Here is a 23,020-nt window from a genome sequence, read left to right as displayed (position 1 = left end):
ATGGCCTGCTATCAACTACTCTTAATAAAAGTTCCTACTGAAAGAAATCACTTCCAAGAGTTCTGCTTTCTTAAGATGTGGGATTGAAGTGGGTCCTGACACCTAATATCTAAAATTAGTCACATTTATATATTGTCTGAACTTTAGAATATTGAGTCATTTTTTATGTTTTATCTATAGTAGTTCCCATTTAAAAAAAAGTTTGCATTGCATGTTTATCCAAAAAAAACCACAAAACCAAAAACCATTCCAAGTATATATTTCCTGAATGTAAGTTTAAAGTTTAACCACACGTTTAAGAAATCGTAGCCCAGGGTAAGAGCACTTTTTTCTCGTGTTTAGGACAACTGTTATTTTACTTCTGGTAGTAGCCAAAAAATTGGCTTCCTGTCTGTAGTGTTAACTATGGAACTGGGGTTTGATGTTGATATTGGTGGGTGTGTGATTCATGCCTTTCTGAACAGCTGGTGGAGAAAAGCTCTATTTCACTCTTATTAGATGTAAGAAATATACCTTTCTGTGCTACCCTATCATTGTGGAATTCCTTTTTTCACATCCATTGAAAATCAGTCTCTGAACAGGAGTTGACTAAAGTTCTATTTGTTCATTTCAGAATACTGAATTTAAAATGACTGTCATGTTTCTTCTCACCCTCATTATAGTACTTGGAGAGTGATTTCCTTACAGCTGCAGTTATTCGTAGCACTTATTTAACTATTTTTTAAAAAAGGTTTTTCCAAGATAAAACTATCTGTGGAAGCTCTCAAAACTAAACAGATACATGAATGAAACGTTACAGTGAGATGCAAAATGTATAGCATTCATCTCCTTTAATTCTCCATGGTCAGGAGTCCTAGTCTGAAATGTCTAAAATTACAGGAAAACATAATATTGTAGAATGTTCTATAGCCTAATGCACAATGAAAGTTGTTCTGATAAAAAAATTCATGGCATTCTATAAAATATTCATGGGATTCTAAAAACACTCAAATCTTAACCATTTTGGAGAAATTTTATAAGGTAAAGCACATTTCTGACAGTCTTCACTGTGACTGTTCACTATTTTTTTTAGCCTTAGGTCAATTTTTTCTCAGGAAGAAAATTTCAAAGAACCAGGCTGCTACTTCGTTATTGCTTGGATTTTGTGGCTTATGGTATAATCACCTGAGTTTAATTGTGATTTATTTTAGTACTGATCTAACATTTTAAACCCATAAAAGCTATTTCAATGCTTGATTGCTTTTCCCTTTGGAATCGTGAAATCAATGCATTAATAAATTAGGAAAATAACACAAACATGGCAAAGGAATGCCAAAGCTTCTTGGAATAGAATTCCCATGAAGAAGGTGAAAAAAAACTATAGAGTAAGAACTACAGCAAAGTATTATTTTCAGAATTAAGTAAGTTAATGTTTATTTAGCAAAATTCTAAAATACAGTTACACGGCACAATATGAATGGGACAGAAATATCATTTTAAGAACAACTACATTGCATGTGAAAATGATAAATAATTAACCAAACCACCCCCCCTTTCATCTGACATCACTTAATCTATTGCTGTTTGAGTGAACTACAGTTGTCCCACTTGTATATTCATCTGATTCTAAATTTTCTATCTTCAGCCTATTCTATCACTACCACTACCACTTTGCTTTTTCTGTACTTTTTGTCAAGGTAAGTAGTTACGTTTGTTCAGAAAGATTTTTTTTAATGAGGTAAACATAGAAAGTAGCATAAAACCAACCAATGCAGCACTATATGATGCTTTTCTATGACATGTGACCTGCAGCCTCTAGTAATGTTTAAAAATAAAACAGCTTTGTTATCTTGGGACTGGTAGAAATAATTTCATCCTCTTCAAATTCCATGACATGCGGGAAATTTGTATGCATTGCCAAAACATTTCCAAATAATTGTATTCCTAATCTGAAATATTTAGGAAGTCCTATGGCTTATAAAATCAATATGAGAATGTTAAAACACTGATAGTGTTTAGAAAATAAAATCACCAGCAGCAAGATGCATAGACTCACTTACAGTGGTGATGGCTACACTATTAGAAGACATGAAAGACCAGGTTAAGGACAGATCATCACTGCATGGTGACGCAGTGGTTAAAATGCAGTATTGCAGGCTAACTCTAGCTACAGACAGTTCAATCCTGACGGGTTCGAGGGTTACCCAGCTTTCCATCCTTCCAAGGTCGGTAAAATGAGGACCCAGATTGTTGGAGGCAATATACTGACAAGTGGGGGCAAACCACTTCAGAGAGTGCTGTGAAGCACTACAGAACAGTATACAAGTCTAAATGCTATTGCTGTTGTTATTTATGAGTTGCTTAAAGTTCATAACTTGATGACACATAATCAGTCAATCAATTGATTTAATAATTTGCAACTCTGCACATGGGGAGTCACATCCAAAGGTGTTAACATTAATCTGCTTTCTGCTAATTTAATTGGCAAAGAATTTACTCCAATATTGTGACCAATTTCTTCATTGATAAGGCTTTTCCTAGAAATCTTGTTTTTCCTTTAGGCAAAATTATGATATCCCTACCTTAAATCTCTTGCCTTGGAATTTACAAATTATCTCCTCTTCCATTCACATGGAGAGGAGGTAATTTCTGCCATCAGCAAAGCATGGAATTCCTGTAAACCTATAAATGCACAGGTAAATGCCGAGACAATGACACACAAAACCATCATTTTGTCTTATGTAAAGTCTTTACTACATAATTGAAGTCAGAATGCAGCCCTTAGTAAAGACTTAATGAGCAATGTGTAAATATATGATTGATTTGTCAGGCTTTAACATGCAGCTATATGGAAATTAAAAAAAGTCACAATGCAGCATTCATAGCAACACTTATTTTACAGGCTAACATAAACTGTTCTTACACTTTGGAAAGTGACAGGTAATCATTTGTGGGAAGGACATAATGTGGCTCACTGCAAACTGCATTTGCAACTGTAGTCTGCAAAGCATAAAATGTAAATTTCTAATACTGAATTTTACAGTCTATACAAAATGCTGGGCCTTCACTTACTGAATTTGTTTCTACTCTGAACAGGAATGTAAAAGCTGTTATATTGTGAGCCATTAAGGTCCATCTATTAAACACTTTATTAGCCCTATTTAGAACTTTAAACTTGCAAAACAGATTATTTACCATTAAGCTAAGCACTTACATCCAGCAATAGTTGAAAAAATCACAATATTTGTTTGTTGAATTATGTTATATGGTACATGAATATTAACAATTTCTTGCTAAATCCATGTGTCTTGTCAATAAATAACATATTATGTACATTAATTTCTTCTAAACCAATATTTAAAGATATGCTGGATTCTAGCATTGCCTATAGCATTTTCTTACTTCAATGTGGACTTTTGTTTTTGTATATTTCGTGTGCATGGGTTTTTGATGCCTGGTGATTCCCTAGACTAGACCCTGAAGTTTTCTTAGCAGAGCTTTTTGGAAGTGGTTTGCCCTTGCCTTCTTCCTAGGACTGAGCGAGACTGGCCCAAGGTCACCCAGCTGACTTCATACCTAAGGTAATCTCCTGCTTTCTAGCCTGATGCCTTGGCCACTTTACTAAACTGGCTTTCATCGTGGATTTTAGGGGAGGAAAAATGATTATGCTGCATATTATGGTTTTCATGCTTGAATTTGGTAGATGTGCAAAGTTGTCTTACCTCTGGGAAGCAAGGCTCAATATGCTTGATGAGCAAAACAGAACCTACTGGCTATGCCTAATTTGCCAAACACTAGTTCAGGCACAAATTTTGGAAAATTATGTCATAAGGAGAACAATTTCTCTCAAATGACCAGAAGTTTGTGAAAATGTTGTTTCACAAGCCTTGATAGATAAGGAAGCCAGTAGCAATCCCACACTGTCCTAAAAGTAACTGCATAGAGACTAACATGGGTATCAATTAGCTACTACCGGTATTTCACACTACTGAAGCACAAGCCAGTCTATAACCATAGTCTATCTACTACTCAAAATGCCCCATCTGAAATAATTCTATAAAGAATTCTATAAAGTATTGTATATTATGCAAATGGTACAACTCTCTGAAATTATCAAAATAATCCTGCCAAAACCTGCTCCTTTTATAGCTTCTCCTCTCTCTGCCCTCCTCCTCCTCTTTTCTGGGTGTGCTGGAAACTCCAACCAGCATGCAGCCACGTGTGCAGATCCTAGTACTTCTGCTGAGCCCTGGAGCTCCAGCTTATCTCCTCCAGGCCTTTGCAGTGCCACTTTAGCTTGTCCCCCCGTTACACCTGGCTAGGGGTCTTGTACCACCTGCCAGATGCTAAAGTACCACTGGTAGTACACGTACCACTGGTTGAAAAGCCCTGCTCTAAACCACACTATGTCCTTTTTTTGGCTCCAATCAGGTTACTATTTTCTTCTCTTTTCTCTCTAATATTTTCCTACAAAGGCAGGGTCTGCTTTTGGGGGAAGATCAAATATAAATCAATTGGTTGCAACAGGATTGACCAACTGGATTGTTATCTGAGCCTGGTGTTGTGTGCTGAGACAGACTAACTGTCATGTTTTCATGCTTAAGGCAGAACTAGAATTCTGGTTTCTAGCCTAATGCCTTAACCATCAGACCAGATTGGGTCTGTGGGTCCAGCTTACTATGTACAGTATTATTATATTCTGACTCTATTTAGAACCTCATAGAATGGGGAACAAATAAATAAAATAGTGAGGAAATATTGGATTTGTTGGTTAAGGAATAAAGCAATCTGTAACTACAATTAGCTGTGAGGGGAAAGTAGCTCCTGGCATGTCATTCAAAATGGTCTGTATTGCCAAGCTGACTGCACTTTTTTGTTATTCTTATACATTTGTAATAAAGTAGCAGGTAAAAGAAGGAGAAAAGATAAGATAGTGATCCCTCTGGGCCTGAATTTATGATCCAAACATAGATGGGAAATTGACATTATTAAACATTCTTGTCCACATGAATTTACTTCCACATAAAGCCCTCTTTGATTAAACTGCTTTTTGCAACAATTTTTTTAACAAACAAGCTCACATAGAAAAAGTATCAGAGTGTGAAAGCTTTGTATGTCTTCGTTAACAGTTGGAAGGAAAAAGAGTGAAATATAAGGTACTTGGAAGGTGAGGAGACTCAGGTCTTGACACAGAGTGTGTCCCTCTGTTTTTATGACATGATTAGATTGTAACCAGGCTACAAAACAAGATACATTCAAGCATCTGCCTGTCTACAGCGCTACCCAGCTACATAGTAACTGGTCTTTTCTGCCTCTCCTTTGTGACTTTGGTACAAGCAAGAATCCAGTGCTACCCATATATTAAGGTCTGAAGCAGTACAGTAAAAGTAGTACAAGCTGTTACAAAAATAGTACAATAGTATAAGCTGGTACAAAAATTTATATACATGGCCTAGCAGAGTACAACAATCAGTATAAGTAAGCATTATCCAAAATATTAATATTTACTGGTGATCATTTAAACATATAAATGCAGTAATTAAAAGGTTCAAAGGAACAGCAATATCAACAAAAGAGAAATCAACAAAGGACTGTTTTAAGGCAGCCTGAATTTGATTTCCATTATCAAGATAGATAATTGCTTTATTTCCTTAGCTAACAAGTGTGTCATTGGTATTTTTGTCAGTATTTAGTCTATTTTTCCCCCAGTCTACAGGGACCAGAACAAGACCAGAATAAAATGGCACATAATAAGCTGGTGTCTGCAGATGCAGAAAGCAGCAATAATTGGTGTAGGTCAGCTTGCCTTTTTTCTTCATCTTTTCCTGTCACTTACAAAACACAGGCTTGAATCTGAACATAATGTTCCCTGGCAAGCAGTGCAACCTCCTTACTTGTGATATATTGCTGTCAAATATTTTTGTTTCCCATAACATGAGAAAGGGAGAAGGCTTGGGGAAAAAAGAATGCATCGTTTGTAATATTGTTATCAGTCATTGGCAATTATTCTATAAAGATCGAAGGTAGCAAATATTAGAAATGTAAAATGGTGTGAGCTTATCATGTGCCATTTTATTCTGGTCCTTTTAAAGATCTGAAGAGGAAGCAATTAAGAAGTTCATTTTAAGGTTGATATTTGATTTCAGGATTCATGCAATCGTAACAAGAAATGAATATATAAATATTGGGGGAAAACAGATTTGACAACCATATTTGTCAGGTTTACCTAAATATTTCACTGTTGTGATTAATAATATTTACCTGTGTTCCAGTGTTAGGGTTATATAAAGAAAAGCTTCCCCCAGGAATAGTTTCCACCTCTGGAAGCTTTCAATTCTTTGGGAAGACATACAGCAATATAACAGCAATATAAACATAAGGGACAGAGGTTTTATCTTCCACTTGATTAAAGGAGTATGTACCTGTAATACTGTAATGGAGATTATTTACATATTTTTACCCTAGTATTCTTTTCTTTTACTGTCCTTATTTATTTTCCTAAACAAGACAAGGTTAGAACTTTGGCTTAAAATACAACAGTAATAATATAATTACACAGAACTTACCATGTAAAGATAAGACATAATAATGTAGATATTAAAATCAGAACTTGATTAAACATTGCAGACTGTGTACGTTGGATGGCTCTATGAAGATCATTCTATTTGAAAAGAAAAATCCAACAAACAAACAAAATTATGAAACCAGTTCATCAAATGTGAAGCAACAGTCAAGAAGTGTGTAATTTTTGAAAAAGCAAAAGATAGTGCAGCTAAATAACAAAGCAGTTAATTCAGCTTTCTGAAACCAGGTGCCATCAAAGCTAACATTACCATTAAACAATATCACGTTGTGCTCTTTCATACAGAATATCAGAAAGGGGGTCAATAAATATCAACTAACTATATATGAAACCATGATTCCTTAAAATAACATTCTAATTTGAACCACTTATGGTTTAAGATGTAAATAAAAAGACTTTTGATTCAGAATGAAAAACACTGGGTAATTTTGCTTCAATTTTACAATGTTTTCATGACAGGAAAAGAAACAGAATTCTGCATATTTTGAATCTTCTGGAGCTGTAGGGCAAAATTTATAGAACAAATGACAACAAGCCAACTACAGGTAGTCCTTGACTTACAACCGTTTATTTTGCAAACATTGAAAACTACAATGTCACTGAAAGCTTACTTACAGCCTCAGTTACTTACAACTTACAGTCCTCACACTTGCGAATATCACAGCATCCCCAGGATTGTGTGATCAAAATTTGGGTGCCTTGCAACTGGCATGTTTTTCTGACAGATGCAGTTGCCAGGGTTAAGTGATCATCATTTGTGATGTTCCCAGATGGTTTCTGACAAGCAAATCCAATGGAAAGCTGGATTACCTTAATAACCACACATTTTACTTAACAACTGCAGTGATTAACAACCATGGCAAAAAAGCTGTGACTCACTTACCAACCCCCTTGCTTAGCAATGGAAATTCTGGTCCCACTGTGGTTGTAAATCAAGAACTACCTGTAGTATGTAGTCATAGTCATTTTATGGTTAACAATAATTTTATCTGTGACCAGATCATAAAAAAAATCTGTAAAACACATAACAATTACTGTTATTTCTATTTAGCAGATGGAAATAAACATGAAAAATTAATGGAGCTGTTCAATAAATGAAAATTTTTGAACCAAGCTAATATTTTTAATCACATTTGCCTAGATTTCAACAGTACTGAAATTTGCATCACATAAAAAATGTAGCACCATTATGCTTTTTAATAAGAACTTTTGAAAGCATCTTTTCAAAATGACTGCAGGACTCCAAGACAAGTATATCAAGCATAAATAAGTATAGTTCTTTGGCCATTTTCCTAAATTTCTTTCTCCCTTCCCTTCCTCCCCCCCACTCCCTCATTCTGTCTAGCAGCATAGTATAGAAGCCAAGTAGAATTGATATTTATTAAGTTGGGACATAAAGGGTCCTCAGGTGGAGGCTAAAAAAATAATCAAAGGAATTAATACTGGACCAATAGTTTTATTATCAAAATAGATCACATTTGAATCCCTATACCAGATATATCATAGGAAGATAAAACAGATGATGGAAAATGCCAGAAATACAACAACAATGTTCAAAAAACAAGTAAACTAACATAACTGAACTTTAACCAGTTATTCCCATTAATTTACAGTGGCTTAAATCTAAAGTCCATGGTTTATATGGATTATAGAACAGATGGGGGGTTGCATTGACTTATAGTCAGAAAATATGAATTTTTTCCCCTTTAAACAAATATCATCTACTTTGTCATACTTACAATCATATTCTCCAAAGCATGTTTGGCAAGCCAACAATTTAAAAACACTGGGATAAATAAATTTCTTAATGCAGGACAGAAAATCTAAAGAAAAAGACACAACATATTATATAAGTCCTCCAAACATTCACTCACTGTAATTGCATCCAAATACAGGGAAAAGAGGAAAACCAGTACATCGAATATGATTAAATTCCATATATGTGGTTTTTGACTTGACAACAGCAGACCTAGCAAAACTACAACAGGTGACAATTCACCTAAGCAGGGACAACTTTGATATTTGATCTGTTCTTTTTCAATCCCAATTCTTACTTTTGATTAAAATTATTGTCCTAATATAACCTTCAGAAACTTACTTCTGAAGTGAAGTTTATGGCTAAACCAAAACAGGTAGAACTGAATTAACATGGGTTAATAACTACAATTTGTGCTGTCCTAATTTTATCTCTACTGTAATTTGCTTGCTTGAGTTAGGATCAAGAAGTTATAGTAGTGTATGTATGAATGTGGAAGGGGAATATGATGATTAAAAAAGATTCCATAAGGCACTTTTGATGCTCGATGTGGAACAAAATGAACAGCAGATAACAGATTTTACAAGGGCTTACTTTCTTTTAATTTGAATTCTGTGATCCTTCAAACAGAATCAAGTGCAAGTGACATATAGTACAAGCAATCTTGTCATTCTTCAAGGATCATATATGATAGAAGATGGCTTGGAATGCACATTGTACATGGCAATGGGATTAATGGAACAAAATCAATGAAAAATGCTTTTTTGTTGTTGATATTACTAGCAATCAGAAAACACCAATCATATCTGCAATGGACATGCCCACCCAATCTCAGATTCTTATATAAAGAGTTGCCTCAATCTCTACTATGTAACTAATAAATAATCAATAACACTATGGGAAAAATGAATGAGGCTTCCTGAGAATTAGAGATCACAAGTTATCTCTCCATATTAAAATATAAAGCAAAAAAAACAAACAAACAAATAATGGAATCTGTGCTGACCATTAAAATTGAATGGACCTCATATTTTTTCCATATTCACAGAAAACCTCGTTTCCAAGGTTTTTCATTTCATTAACATAATTTTCCAATCTTCTAGTTGCTGTTTCCTTCCATAAAAATCATAGACAGAAACTTACTGTAATGATGAAAGGAATAGCATTGATGATTTCCAGCAGAAAAGGAACACGTACAACTTGTTCCCATATGTTTCCCTTTTAAAAAATCAAGAAAAAATAAAATGCAACACTAACAGCCAGCAGTGATTTTTTCCATATTAATACCATAATTCAGATGACAAGACTGAACATCGACATCTTAGTAATCAGTGAACTAAAATGGATAGGAATGGGTGAATTTAATTCAGATGACCATCAGGTATACTACTGCGGACAAGAATCCCTCAGAAGAAATGGAGTAGCCTTCATAGTCAATAAAAGAGTAGGAAAAGCAATACTGGGATACAATCCCCAAAATGACAGAATGATCTCAGTTCGAATCCAAGGCAAACCATTCAATATCACAGTAGTCCAAGTCTATGCCCCAACCACCGGTGCTGAAGAGGATGAAATTGACCGGTTCTATGAAGCCCTACAGCACCTTATAGAACTAACACCCAAAAATGATGTCCTTATCATCATGGGAGATTGGAATGCTAACGTAGGAAGCCAAAAGATAACGGGAATAACAGACAAGTTTGGACTTGGGAGTACAAAATGAAGCAGGGCACAGGCTGATAGAATTTTGTTAAGAGAATATGATGGTCATAGCAAACACTCTTTTCCAACAACCCAAGAGACGGCTCTACACATGGACATCACCAGAGGGTAAACACAGAAATCAGATTGACTATGTGCTCTGCAGCCAAAGATGGAGAAGCTCTATACAGTCAGTAAAAACAAGACCATGAGCTGACTGTGGCTCAGACCATGAGCTTCTCATTGCAAAGTTTAGGCTTAAACTTAAGAAAGTAGGGAAAAGCACTAGGCCACTCAGGTATGAATTAAATCATATCCCTGTTGAATATACAGTAGAGGTGACAAATAGATTTAAGGAATTAGATCTGATACACAGAGTGCCTGACTATGAACAGAGGTTCGCAACATTGTACAAGAGGTAGCAACTAAAACCATCCCAAAGAAAAAGAAATGCAAGAAAGCAAAATAGCTGTCTGAGGAAGCTTTGCAAATAGCTGAGGAAAGGAGGGAAGCGAAAGGCAAGGGAAAAAAAGAAAGATACACCCAAATGAATGCAGAATTCCAGAGAATAGCTAGAAGAGATAAGAATGCCTTCTTAAATGAACAGTGCAAAGAAATAGAAGAAAACAATAGAATAGGGAGGACCAGAGATCTCTTCAAGAAAAATTTTTAATGCAAAAATGGGCATGATAAAGGACCAAAATGGCAGGGACCTAAGAGAGGCAGAAGATATTAAGAAGAGGTGGCAAAATTACACAGAAGAACTATACAAGAATGAGCTTAACATCCCTGATAACCACAATGAGGTGGTCACTGACCTCGAGCCAGACATCTTAGAGTGTGAAGTAAAGTGGGCCTTAGAAAAACTGAGCAACAACAAAGCTAGTGGAGGTGACAGTATTCCAGCTGAGCTATTCAAAATCTTAAAAAAACGATGCAGTAAAAGTGCTACACTCAATTTGCCAGCAAATTTCAAAAACTCAACAGTGGCCACAGGATTGGAAAAGATCAGTTTACATTCCAATTCCAAAGAAAGGCAGTGCCAAAGAATGTTCAAATTATCACACCATTACACTCATTTCACATGCTAGTAAAGTTATGCTTAGAATCCTACAAGCTAGACTCCAGCAGTATGTGGATTGAGAACTACCAGAAGTACAGGTAGGATTTCGAAGAGACAGAGGAACTAGAGATCAAATTGCCAACATATGCTGGATCATGGAGAAAGCTAGGGAGTTCCAGAAGAACATCTGCTTCACTGACTATGCTAAAGCCTTTGATTCTGTGGATCACAACAAACTGTGGCAAGTTCTTAAAGAGATGGGACTACCAGATCATCTTATTTGTCTCTTAAGAAACCTATATGTGGGTCAAGAAGCAACAGTGAGAACTGGACACGGAACCACTGATTGGTTCAAAATTGGGAAAGGAGTCCAGCAAGGCTGTATACTGTTGCCCTGCCTGTTTAACTTATATGCAGAGCACACCATGAGAACGGCAGGGCTAGATGAATCAAAAGTTGGAATTAAGGTTGACGGGACAAATATCAACAACCTAAGATATGCAGATGATACCACTCTAATGGCAGAAAGTGAAGAGGAACTAAAGAGCCTCTTGTTGCGGGTGAAGAAGGAGAGTGCAAAAGTTGGGTTGAAACTTAACATTAAGAAAACCAAGATCATGGCATCCGGCACTCTCAATTCCTGGCAAATAGATGGGGAAGAAATGGAGGTACTGACAGATTTTATTTTCCTGGGCTCCAAGATCACCGCAGACAGGGACTGCAACCAAGAAATTAAAAGATGCTTGCTCCTGGGGAGGAAAGCCATGGCAAATCTAGATAGCACACTAAAAAGCAGACACATCACCCTGTCAACCAAAGTGCATATAGTCATACATTTCCAGTTGCAATGTATGGCAGTGAAATTTGAACCATAAGAAAGGCTGAGCGCCAAAGAATTGAGGCCTTTGAACTATGGTGCTGGAGAAGAATCCTGCAACTCCCTTGGACTGCAAGGCGATCAAACTGGTTAGTCCTAGAGGAGATCAGCCCTGACTGCTCTTTAGAAGGCCAGATCCTGAAGTTGAAACTCAAATACTTTGGCCACCTAATGAGAAGGAAGGACTCACTGGAGAAGAGCCTAATGCTGGGAAAGATTGAGGGCAATAGAAGAAGGGGACGACAAAGAATGAGGTGGTTGGATGGAGTCACTGAAGCAGTAGGCATGAGCTTAAACGGACTCCAGAAGATGGTAGAGGACAGGAAGGCCTGGAGGAACATTGTCCATGGGGTCACGATGGGTCGGACATGACTTTGCAGCTAACAACAACAGCCATAATTCATCATGGGAGATACATATATTTAAATAGTGTTCACTGAGAAATGTATTAGGCAAAATAGAATATATGAATTCTATACAGCAAATTCTTTTTAGAAGAAGGAGCTGTACTTGTGTCTTGTTGGACTAGATGTAAACCAACCAGCTCTATCTTCTGTCTAGCTTAGCTTACTATTCTCTAGAAATCTCTATTTCCTAATATCTACATATATAGTAAATGTCTATGGCATGAGTTTGTTCATGTATGTGTGTGTGTGTATACCTCTATATTTCATGTATATATTTATGTATGTGTGTAGATAATCAATATAGATATTTATGTTGCACTCAAAAGTGGCAATGTGTATGTGAAAACACAATTTCAGTTAGTTGTATAGCATTAGCAAAACAAATTCAAAAAATATTAATTCAATTTGAATATAAGAAGCGCAGATAATTCATGCTTTTTCTAAGATTCCCATTTTTATCAGTCACTATTAGAAATATAAAATGCTTCCTAATATTTAAAATATCAGAAACTTTACTACAAAAATATATCACAAACTCATTCAGAGTAATAAATATTCAGTTACATTTACATGTCAAATTTGATCAATACAGTAACACTATATTTTAATTTCTAACAACATGAGTGTAACAGAATTATATAGTTTTTGCATTCTTTTTCCTGATATTAAGATACTGCATCTCAAAACATAGTCACAGCAGCAGGCAGAAATTTGCTTGAAGAAGTGCTACCATCAACTAAAATCTTATTTATTTATTTATTTATTTAGTTAGTTAGTTAGTTAGTCAGTCCAGTTTATATAGCCACCCATCTCATCACACAACTAAATGTGGGTTGTGCATTACAAAGCAAAAACAATTAATAAATACCAATATTAGTTTCTGAATAAATATTTAGGAATGAATAAAGGAATAAAGGAATGTGTATACTACTTGAAGAAAGAGGGAAGGATGGAGGAAGAGGGAGGGAGGCAGAGAAAGAGAGAGATTTATTAGGATGTACATTTATTTAATTGCTAGGGTTTTTATTGCATCAGATTTTAAAAGTAGACAATTCTGCTATTATCTAAATATTATACTTGAATACTAATTCTACTGCTATGCCTACAGTATCACCCTGCAAGAGAATGGATCACAATGTAATTTGGCCCTGGAAGAATATAACAATAAGTACTTACTTTGTAACTGAGATAGCTCAGTAGCATAGTTTCCAACAGACTTATTAAAGCCACTGATACCTAGAGGAATAACATGCATGAGAAATTCAGCAATTTCTGAGGACTAAGCAAGCAAAAAAATATATGTGCAGTAGGACTCAAAAGTAGTAACAATTAGGTGAACAACAAGCACAGAATGTAATCTTCAAATTTTTAAAATCCTTCAATTTCTTAATTTGTGCTTCATTGTATAATTCAGATGATAAATGTCTTTGCATTTTGACTATCCAAACCAATAGTGTTTTGTATGTTCTATTTTTTCTGTTCATTGACCAAGATACATGTAAACATTATCTATTTTTCCCCAGCATTGTAGACATTAATCATTCAGCAACAGCTAATTTGTGAAGACTAAGTATTGATCCGTACAATAAGCCAGTGAACAGAAAAGTGTCTTGCCATATCAGAATAAGAATGATTTTGTCTTCAATTTGATTTATTTCTGTATTCTTTTTCCAGTACTGACCAACTCAATACCTCTGGCTTGCCAGAAACATAGTATGAACATTATAGCTTCCCACTGCTATTTAACACGGGTGTCCGAAGCTTTTCCTCATTTTTATACAATAGACAATTAACATGAGCTGAAGGCAACTTTACAGAGAATCAGTAGCATTAACGTCATACACAGAATTGACAGAACTGTATTTCATCCATTTCCTGGGCCATTTGCCAAAATACTATTGCTTCACAGAATCCATTCACTTCTTTGGAAAGTATTCAGCTTTTACAGGTATCATACTGAAATTAATAGTAGCTGCAGAGTAGCATTCCTTTATATTCACAAGATCATTATAAATGCCAAGTCACATCATACAAGCTGATACCCTGATTCCTGAATAAATTTGACTCTTAAAATACAACATGTTCTAAAAGAGTTTTATTACATCACTTCAAATTAGCTCAGCCCCAATTATTTTCAAATCTGGTATTAAAAACCAAACAAATGGCTTGAAATAACTGCTTAGCTACCCAATCCTCTATGAACTGGTACTTCCAGAAACATGTCATTACTGAATATGGAATTCGAAATAAAAGATTAGCATGAATATCTCTAATTTTAAACTGCCATCCCAAGTTAATGAATGACCAGAACTCAGAACAAAAAGCATAATCAAGATTCAGCACAGATATTACAAGTTGTGAAGGTATAGAAAAACATCAGCAAGATAGCAAAAATGTTGAAATGGCTCCAAATAAGTAACACTAATTCTAGCTGAAGTGAATTAGATGCTGCAATTTGCATGCTTCATTTTGGTGACAAAGTCTTCAGAATTCTAAGCATCTCAACTCCTTTTTTACGATCCTGTAATCCCTTAATTTGGAATACAGTTGGGGTGACTGGATGGCCAGATGCCCTTCCTGATGCCACATGGAGTTCGCAGCAGATATTTTTTCTTTGTACCCTAGGAGAGAAACATCTGCCACTACCTAGGATGAAATTTCAACCTTCCAAGGAGGAAGTTAGTGTTTTCACCACTAGGCCACCAAGCCACTCAGTTCTAAGCATCTCAGCTTCACTGTTAATTATTTAGAGGGTTCTTGCAGTTGCACGTGCAATTTATTATGGGCAATGTGTTCTGCACCAATAGTTTCAAAGATGAGAAGTCATGTCAGCTATAGAAACTACTATTACTATCTAATCAAGCGGATGTACTCCATTGTTCAGCAGGGCTGTTCCTGCATTGCTATCTTAATGTGCTAGAAAAGAAGTGAAAGAATAGAAGAATAAGACTTGAAGAATTTCCCTTAACCTTAGAAGGAGAAGGAAATTCATTAGTGCTACTACCTCCTTGTCAAGCATGTCTACATGCTGTGGTAGGAAGAACCTTTCCATTCCAAATGTGCTCAGGCATAGGGCAAAGGGGTACCAAATAAAGGAATTATTGTTATTAATTCACAAATTGGCAGCAGTTATTTCTTATTATGTTATTATATCAATTTACATTGCCACCAGTCTCACAACTGTGATACAGGGGGACAAACAAAAGAAACTCTAAGGGGGAAAATAGTAAATATATAAAGTCAACATTCCAAAGCTGATACAGCAGCAATTTCAGAAATATAAATTCAAGTAAACAGGTTAGATAAGGAAGGTGGGGGAAGTGGGAGAAAACACTTTCTTCCCAGATCCTTTTGAAGGGCCATTAAGCAGCACTGTACAATTCCACAGACTGCACAAAATACACTAATACATCTAAGTGGTGGAAATGAAATCATAGGGAAGAAAAAATAATTAGCAAAGAAACAAGCCTTGAAGTAAAATTAGTACTGATGATGCAATAGTAAATCTACCTTCTAAAGCTCTTTACAAGAGATAACAGGCAAATGATGGAGATGACATAATCAACACTGTATAGTTGGATTTTGAAAAAGCTTCTGACAAAAAACTTAGTGGTCAAGGGATAAGAGGCATTGTTCTTTACAGATTGTTAACTGAGTGGGGGGGAACATGAAGTATGGGGATAAATGAGCAATTTTCTCAATGGAAGGAAATAAGAAGTGGAGTACCACAGAGATCTCTGCTTACACTGGAGCTTCTTAATTTATTCATAAATTATCATGACTTAGGTTAAGCACACTGTGCTGCCTAAATTTGCAGATGATACTACACTATTCAAGTTGATGATAATGATAATGAAAGTGAAGAGCTACAGAAAGGTAATTTAAACAGGATAAGTGGGCAACTAAATGGAAAATACAGAGTTCAGAGTTCAGTTTTCAGTTCAGAAAATTAAGCATGATATACAGAAAATGGACAGAGATTTTTCTGAAAAATCAGGACAGAAATTATTTAATGAAGCTGTTTAAAGTTTTAAATTTAATACATCAGCCACAAGCAAACACATTTTCCCACACTACCCATAATTAATCTCTGGAGTTCCATGTTACAAAACAGGAGGATGGCTTGGTTTGTTTCCATGCTTATCAGCTCAGAGAGAATAGATCTGCAAAGATTATAGATTATGCAGTATTACCTGGGTTTGGGATGGTAAGCCACCAAATAACAGTGGCAAGGGAACAACAGTGCAAGTATTGTAAATCTCCCCCTCCTTCTTTGAACTCTACTCAAGTATCTGGTTGGCCACTGCGACATCAAAGTGCTGCACTAAAATAGCCTAGATCTGATCTAGCCTATTTCTATTTCTGATCTAGCCTATTTCTATTTACTGATATCGAGACGGGGTGGCTCAGTGGGTTAGGACGCTGAGCTTGTTGATCAGAAGGTCGGCAGTTTGGCAGGTCGAATCCCGAGTGCCACGTAACAGAGTGAGCGCCTGTTACTCGTCCCAGCTTCTGCCAACCTAGCAGTTTGAAGGCACGTAAAAATGCAAGTAGAAAAATAGGGACCACTATGGTGGGAAGGTAACAGCGTTCTGTGCGCCTTTGGCATCTAGTCATGCCGGCCACATGACCACGGAGACGTCCTCGGACAAGCGCTGGCTCTTCGGCTTTGAAACGGAGATGAGCACCGGCCCCTAGAGTTGGAAACGACTAGCATGCATGTGCAGGGGAACCTTTACCTTTACCTTTTTATTTACTGATACCATCCAGATTGTAGTTCTTTTGTAATTGTGGAGTTCTTGGTGCTCACTGTAGTTCATTACCATATTAGGTAATATTATCAGTGCATTTTTTGTAATTAGCTCTACAGATTAACTAAATATTACTTTCAGGATATAAAAGTTGCAAGAAATAGCAATTACACATCTGCCTCCAGATATCTCTTGTATCATCTCTTGTATTCATGGTGGCGAACTTATGGCACGGGTGCCAAGGGGGCACGCAGAGCCCTCTCTGTGGGCATGCATGCCATCGGCCCAGTCCTAGCCTTTCAGCTGGGTTTTATAAAACCTTTTTGCTTTTGGCCTCCACCACTGTGTGCAAAAAGAGGTTCAATCAATCAATTTCAACTTCTAATGGGAAAAAAAAGATCTTGCAAAGTTGGAATTGATTGATTGAACTTTTTAGTCCCACCCAGTCTGCCGTTACCACCGTAGCCATGCCCACACAATGGGCCATGCCCACACGATGGGCCACACCCACCCAGCACCCGACGATACATAAGTGGGTTTTGGGTTGCAGTTTGGGCACTCAGTCTCTAAAAGATTCACCATCACTGTATTAAGACTTCTATTGTGACTTAGTAACACAATAGAACTTTCCTCTTTCGTCATCTCTGAACAAGTAACAGGAAAATCCTGAATGCCAAGCAAATACATTGACAGATGATGCTGTCAAAATGGCACTGTACTACATCTTGCAACATCTTGAATCTCCGGGGATTCAAGTCCTTTTTGTTGACTTTAGCTCAGCATTCAATACCATCATTCCAAAAATTATTCACTCTAAAATGACACTACTTTAGGCCATTGCATGCCCAAACAACCAGACAGTTTTTTTCCCTTGTGCCTTCACTCTGCTGAACACCTAACTCTCACCATAATGTCTAATGTTTATGTATATTTACCCATATTGCATGGCTGTAGTATTTTATCCTCCTTATCTTCTTTACTACCCCCTCTTAATGGTATTATGATTATTATCACTCTGTTGCTTTGCATCTACACTAAGAGCTTCTGCAGAGACAAATTCCTTTTGTGTCTAATTACACTTGGCCCAATAAGGAATTCTATTCATATTACAACCCTGTAAATAATAACTGATTATTTACTTCTAAATACAGGTTTTTAGGGTCTTTCCTGAATTAATACACTTGGATTATGCCTTTGTACACAGCCCCATTAGGTCTAAGTGTGATTTGAGAAGACATTGATCTTCTTTTGTACTGGGTAACTAATTATGGCTTCTGCTACACTCCTTCAGTTGCTAAAACTGATATAGCAAATCCAACAGGATAGTAAAGTCATCTGACAGCAGGTGGGGTATGAAGTAATTGTGTGAATTCATATATGACTGTGGTGAATAGCAATTGTGGGTAAGGCACCAATTCTTCATTACCTCTGGAGTTCAAATACATACCGTATATACTTGAGTATAAGCCGAATTTTTCAGCCCACTTTTTGGGCTGAAAAATTCCACTTCGGCTTATACTCCAGTCAACAAAAAAAACTTACCGAGGACTTGTGCGCGGCCGAGGCTTTGGTGCTTCCGGGATCGCCCGCACCTCTCCCAAGCCACCGCCGTCCGAGACCTGCCGAAGTTTGGGGAGGTTTGGGGAGGTGCGCGCGCACCTCCCCAAACTCCGCGCCTTGCCTGCCTGCTTCTTTCCGCAGCGGAAAGAAGCAGGCAGGCAGGGCGCGGAGGAACGGAGACTTGCCGACGTTTGGGGAGGTTTGGGCGCCTCCCCAAACCTCGGCAGGTCTCCGTTCCTCCGCGCAGACCTGCCGACGTTTGGGGAGGTTTGGGCGCCTCCCCAAACCTCCCCAAACCTCGGCAGGTCTCCGTTCCTCCTGCCGACCTTTGGGGAGGTTTGGGCGCCTCCCCAAACCTCCCCAAACCTCGGCAGGTCTCCGTTCCTCCTGCCGACCTTTGGGGAGGTTTGGGCGCCTCCCCAAACCTCGGCAGGTCTCCGTTCCTCCTGCCGACCTTTGGGGAGGTTTGGGCGCCTCCCCAAACCTCCCCAAACCTCGGCAGGTCTCCGTTCCTCCTGCCGACCTTTGGGGAGGTTTGGGCGCCTCCCCAAACCTCGGCAGGTCTCCGTTCCTCCTGCCGACCTTTGGGGAGGTTTGGGCGCCTCCCCAAACCTCCCCAAACCTCGGCAGGTCTCCGTTCCTCCTGCCGACCTTTGGGGAGGTTTGGGCGCCTCCCCAAACCTCCCCAAACCTCGGCAGGTCTCCGTTCCTCCTGCCGACCTTTGGGGAGGTTTGGGCGCCTCCCCAAACCTCGGCAGGTCTCCGTTCCTCCGCGCAGACCTGCCGACCTTTGGGGAGGTTTGGGCGCCTCCCCAAACGTCCCCAAACCTCGGCAGGTCTCCGTTCCTGTTTGGGGAGGTTTGGGCGCCTCCCCAAACCTCCCCAAACCTCGGCAGGTCTCCGTTCCTCCGCGCAGACCTGCCGACGTTTGGGGAGGTTTGGGCGCCTCCCCAAACCTCCCCAAACCTCGGCAGGTCTCCGTTCCTGTTTGGGGAGGTTTGGGCGCCTCCCCAAACCTCCCCAAACCTCGGCAGGTCTCCGTTCCTCCGCGCAGACCTGCCGACCTTTGGGGAGGTTTGGGCGCCTCCCCAAACGTCCCCAAACCTCGGCAGGTCTCCGTTCCTGTTTGGGGAGGTTTGGGCGCCTCCCCAAACCTCCCCAAACCTCGGCAGGTCTCCGTTCCTCCGCGCAGACCTGCCGACCTTTGGGGAGGTTTGGGCGCCTCCCCAAACGTCCCCAAACCTCGGCAGGTCTCCGTTCCTGTTTGGGGAGGTTTGGGCGCCTCCCCAAACCTCGGCAGGTCTCCGTTCCTCCGCGCAGACCTGCCGACCTTTGGGGAGGTTTGGGCGCCTCCCCAAACGTCCCCAAACCTCGGCAGGTCTCCGTTCCTGTTTGGGGAGGTTTGGGCGCCTCCCCAAACCTCCCCAAACCTCGGCAGGTCTCCGTTCCTCCGCGCAGACCTGCCGACCTTTGGGGAGGTTTGGGCGCCTCCCCAAACCTCCCCAAACCTCGGCAGGTCTCCGTTCCTGTTTGGGGAGGTTTGGGCGCCTCCCCAAACCTCCCCAAACCTCGGCAGGTCTCCGTTCTTCCTGCCGACCTTTGGGGAGGTTTGGGCGCCTCCCCAAACCTCCCCAAACGTCGGCAGGTCTGCGCGGAGGAACGGAGACCTGCCGAGGTTTGGGGAGGTTTGGGGAGGCGCCCAAACCTCCCCAAACAGGAACGGAGACCTGCCGAGGTTTGGGGAGGCGCCCAAACCTCCCCAAAGGTCGGCAGGTCTGCGCGGAGGAACGGAGACCTGCCGAGGTTTGGGGAGGCGCCCAAACCTCCCCAAAGGTCGGCAGGAAGAACGGAGACCTGCCGAGGTTTGGGGAGGCGCCCAAACCTCCCCAAAGGTCGGCAGGAGGAACGGAGACCTGCCGAGGTTTGGGGAGGTTTGGGGAGGCGCCCAAACCTCCCCAAAGGTCGGCAGGAGGAACGGAGACCTGCCGAGGTTTGGGGAGGTTTGGGGAGGCGCCCAAACCTCCCCAAAGGTCGGCAGGTCTGCGCGGAGGAACGGAGACCTGCAGAGGTTTGGGGAGGTTTGGGGAGGCGCCCAAACCTCCCCAAAGGTCGGCAGGAGGAACGGAGACCTGCCGAGGTTTGGGGAGGTTTGGGGAGGCGCCCAAACCTCCCCAAAGGTCGGCAGGAGGAACGGAGACCTGCCGAGGTTTGGGGAGGCGCCCAAACCTCCCCAAAGGTCGGCAGGAGGAACGGAGACCTGCCGAGGTTTGGGGAGGCGCCCAAACCTCCCCAAAGGTCGGCAGGAGGAACGGAGACCTGCCGAGGTTTGGGGAGGTTTGGGGAGGCGCCCAAACCTCCCCAAAGGTCGGCAGGAGGAACGGAGACCTGCCGAGGTTTGGGGAGGCGCCCAAACCTCCCCAAAGGTCGGCAGGAGGAACGGAGACCTGCCGAGGTTTGGGGAGGTTTGGGGAGGCGCCCAAACCTCCCCAAAGGTCGGCAGGAGGAACGGAGACCTGCCGAGGTTTGGGGAGGCGCCCAAACCTCCCCAAAGGTCGGCAGGAGGAACGGAGACCTGCCGAGGTTTGGGGAGGCGCCCAAACCTCCCCAAAGGTCGGCAGGAGGAACGGAGACCTGCCGAGGTTTGGGGAGGTTTGGGGAGGCGCCCAAACCTCCCCAAAGGTCGGCAGGAGGAACGGAGACCTGCCGAGGTTTGGGGAGGCGCCCAAACCTCCCCAAAGGTCGGCAGGTCTGTGCGGAGGAACGGAGACCTGCAGAGGTTTGGGGAGGCGCCCAAACCTCCCCAAAGGTCGGCAGGAGGAACGGAGACCTGCCGAGGTTTGGGGAGGTTTGGGGAGGCGCCCAAACCTCCCCAAACAGGAACGGAGACCTGCCGAGGTTTGGGGAGGTTTGGGGAGGCGCCCAAACCTCCCCAAAGGTCGGCAGGAGGAACGGAGACCTGCCGAGGTTTGGGGAGGTTTGGGGAGGCGCCCAAACCTCCCCAAAGGTCGGCAGGAGGAACGGAGACCTGCCGACGAGCCGCGGCCACACAGGGTATTCCTGTGTATTCAGGCTTGCAAAATGGCGGATCGAGCCTCTGCTGGCGGCAGAGGCTTGCAGAACGGCGGATCGGCTTATACTCGAGTCAATAACTTTTTCCAGTTTTTGGGGGTGAAATTGGGGGTCTCGGCTTATACTCGAGTCGGCTTATACTCAAGTATATACGGTAATTGAGTAGCAACCTTTTTTCCTGAAGGAGATTACTGAAGAGCGAACAATATGTTTAAATGTTTTTTAAAGAACTCAGTAAATGTGAAGGTTTGAGTCCACATTGTTGTCTAATATAACTATACTAGTTTGCAAGTTAAGAGCCAGAGTTTCTCAGGGCCAAAAAGTCATGTTGTGTCAACAAGCAACACCCTAGATTCAATGAGAAGTGCTGGGGGAGAGGGGCACTGTAATTATTATTAAACTTTGTAGGTTGTTCTGGTTTTAAATCATGGTGCATTTTAACTGTTGGTATTGCATATTAACAAGGGATGCGGTGGCTCAGTGGGTTAGGACGCTGAACTTGTCGATCAGAAGGTCGGCAGTTTGGCAAGTCGAATCCTGAGTGCCGCGTAACAGAGTGAGCGCCTGTTACTCGTCCCAGCTTCTGCCAACCTAGCAGTTTGAAAGTACATAAAAATGCAAGTAGAAAAATAGGGACCACTAGGGTGGGAAGGTAACAGCGTTCCGTGCTCCTTTGGCATGTCATGCCGGCCACATGACCACGGAGACGTCCTCGGACAAGTGCTGGCTCTTCGGATTTGAAAAGGAGATGAGTACCGGCCCCTAGAGTCGGAAACGACTAGCATGCATGTGCAGGGGAAACTTTAACTTTACCTATTGCATATTAATTTTATTGTAATTTTTTTTGTTTACCACCAGAAGACTTATGGTTGTGATGGTATAGAAATAGAAAATAAATTTCACTGGGTGCAAAGAGGGAGCTACATCTTAATGTTGACAGGGTATTCAACTATCTCCAATAGCTCCACAATAGCATCCAAAAAAATTATTTTTATTTATGCAGCTGAGGTCAAATCTAATCCAGTGCTTGGAAAACAAAGTTGAAGGTTTATCACAAGCTAGGTATGATAATACCTTGAAGGAATGCTATTGATGCTATTAGCAGTCTTTGTGGGCATTTCAAACTTATTAGTGTTCATCAGTCAGCCATACCCTTCTGAGATTCGAACCTGGGCTGATTGCACATTAGGCAGTTGTTTTTACCTCTTGAGCCACAGGATCTCTCTCGCTTTGTTAGCTTTAGAAGCAAGGGGAGATATGTGTCAAATACTTGT

General features: G+C 40.6%; 1 protein-coding gene across 3 annotated transcripts in view; it reads right to left on the bottom strand.

Moving 5' to 3' along the window:
- Positions 1-23,020, bottom strand: part of KCNT2 (potassium sodium-activated channel subfamily T member 2) — a 251,327-nt gene that overhangs the window by 95,023 nt on the left and 133,284 nt on the right. For all 3 annotated transcript variants that reach the window (XM_081322303.1, XM_081322304.1, XM_081322305.1), the window contains exons 5-8: positions 13,543-13,602; positions 9,462-9,536; positions 8,302-8,385; positions 6,546-6,640 (exon numbers count right to left, since the gene is read on the bottom strand). In XM_081322303.1, the coding sequence (XP_081178429.1) occupies positions 6,546-6,640; positions 8,302-8,385; positions 9,462-9,536; positions 13,543-13,602 (314 nt within the window). The remainder of the gene's footprint in view (positions 1-6,545; positions 6,641-8,301; positions 8,386-9,461; positions 9,537-13,542; positions 13,603-23,020) is intronic.

The sequence above is a fragment of the Vipera berus genome (assembly GCF_964194415.1).
Source record: "Vipera berus genome assembly, chromosome: 3".
Taxonomy (NCBI): Eukaryota; Metazoa; Chordata; class Lepidosauria; order Squamata; family Viperidae; genus Vipera; species Vipera berus.
Note: the sequence above shows the minus strand (reverse complement) of the source record. Positions and strands in the feature narration are given on the sequence as shown.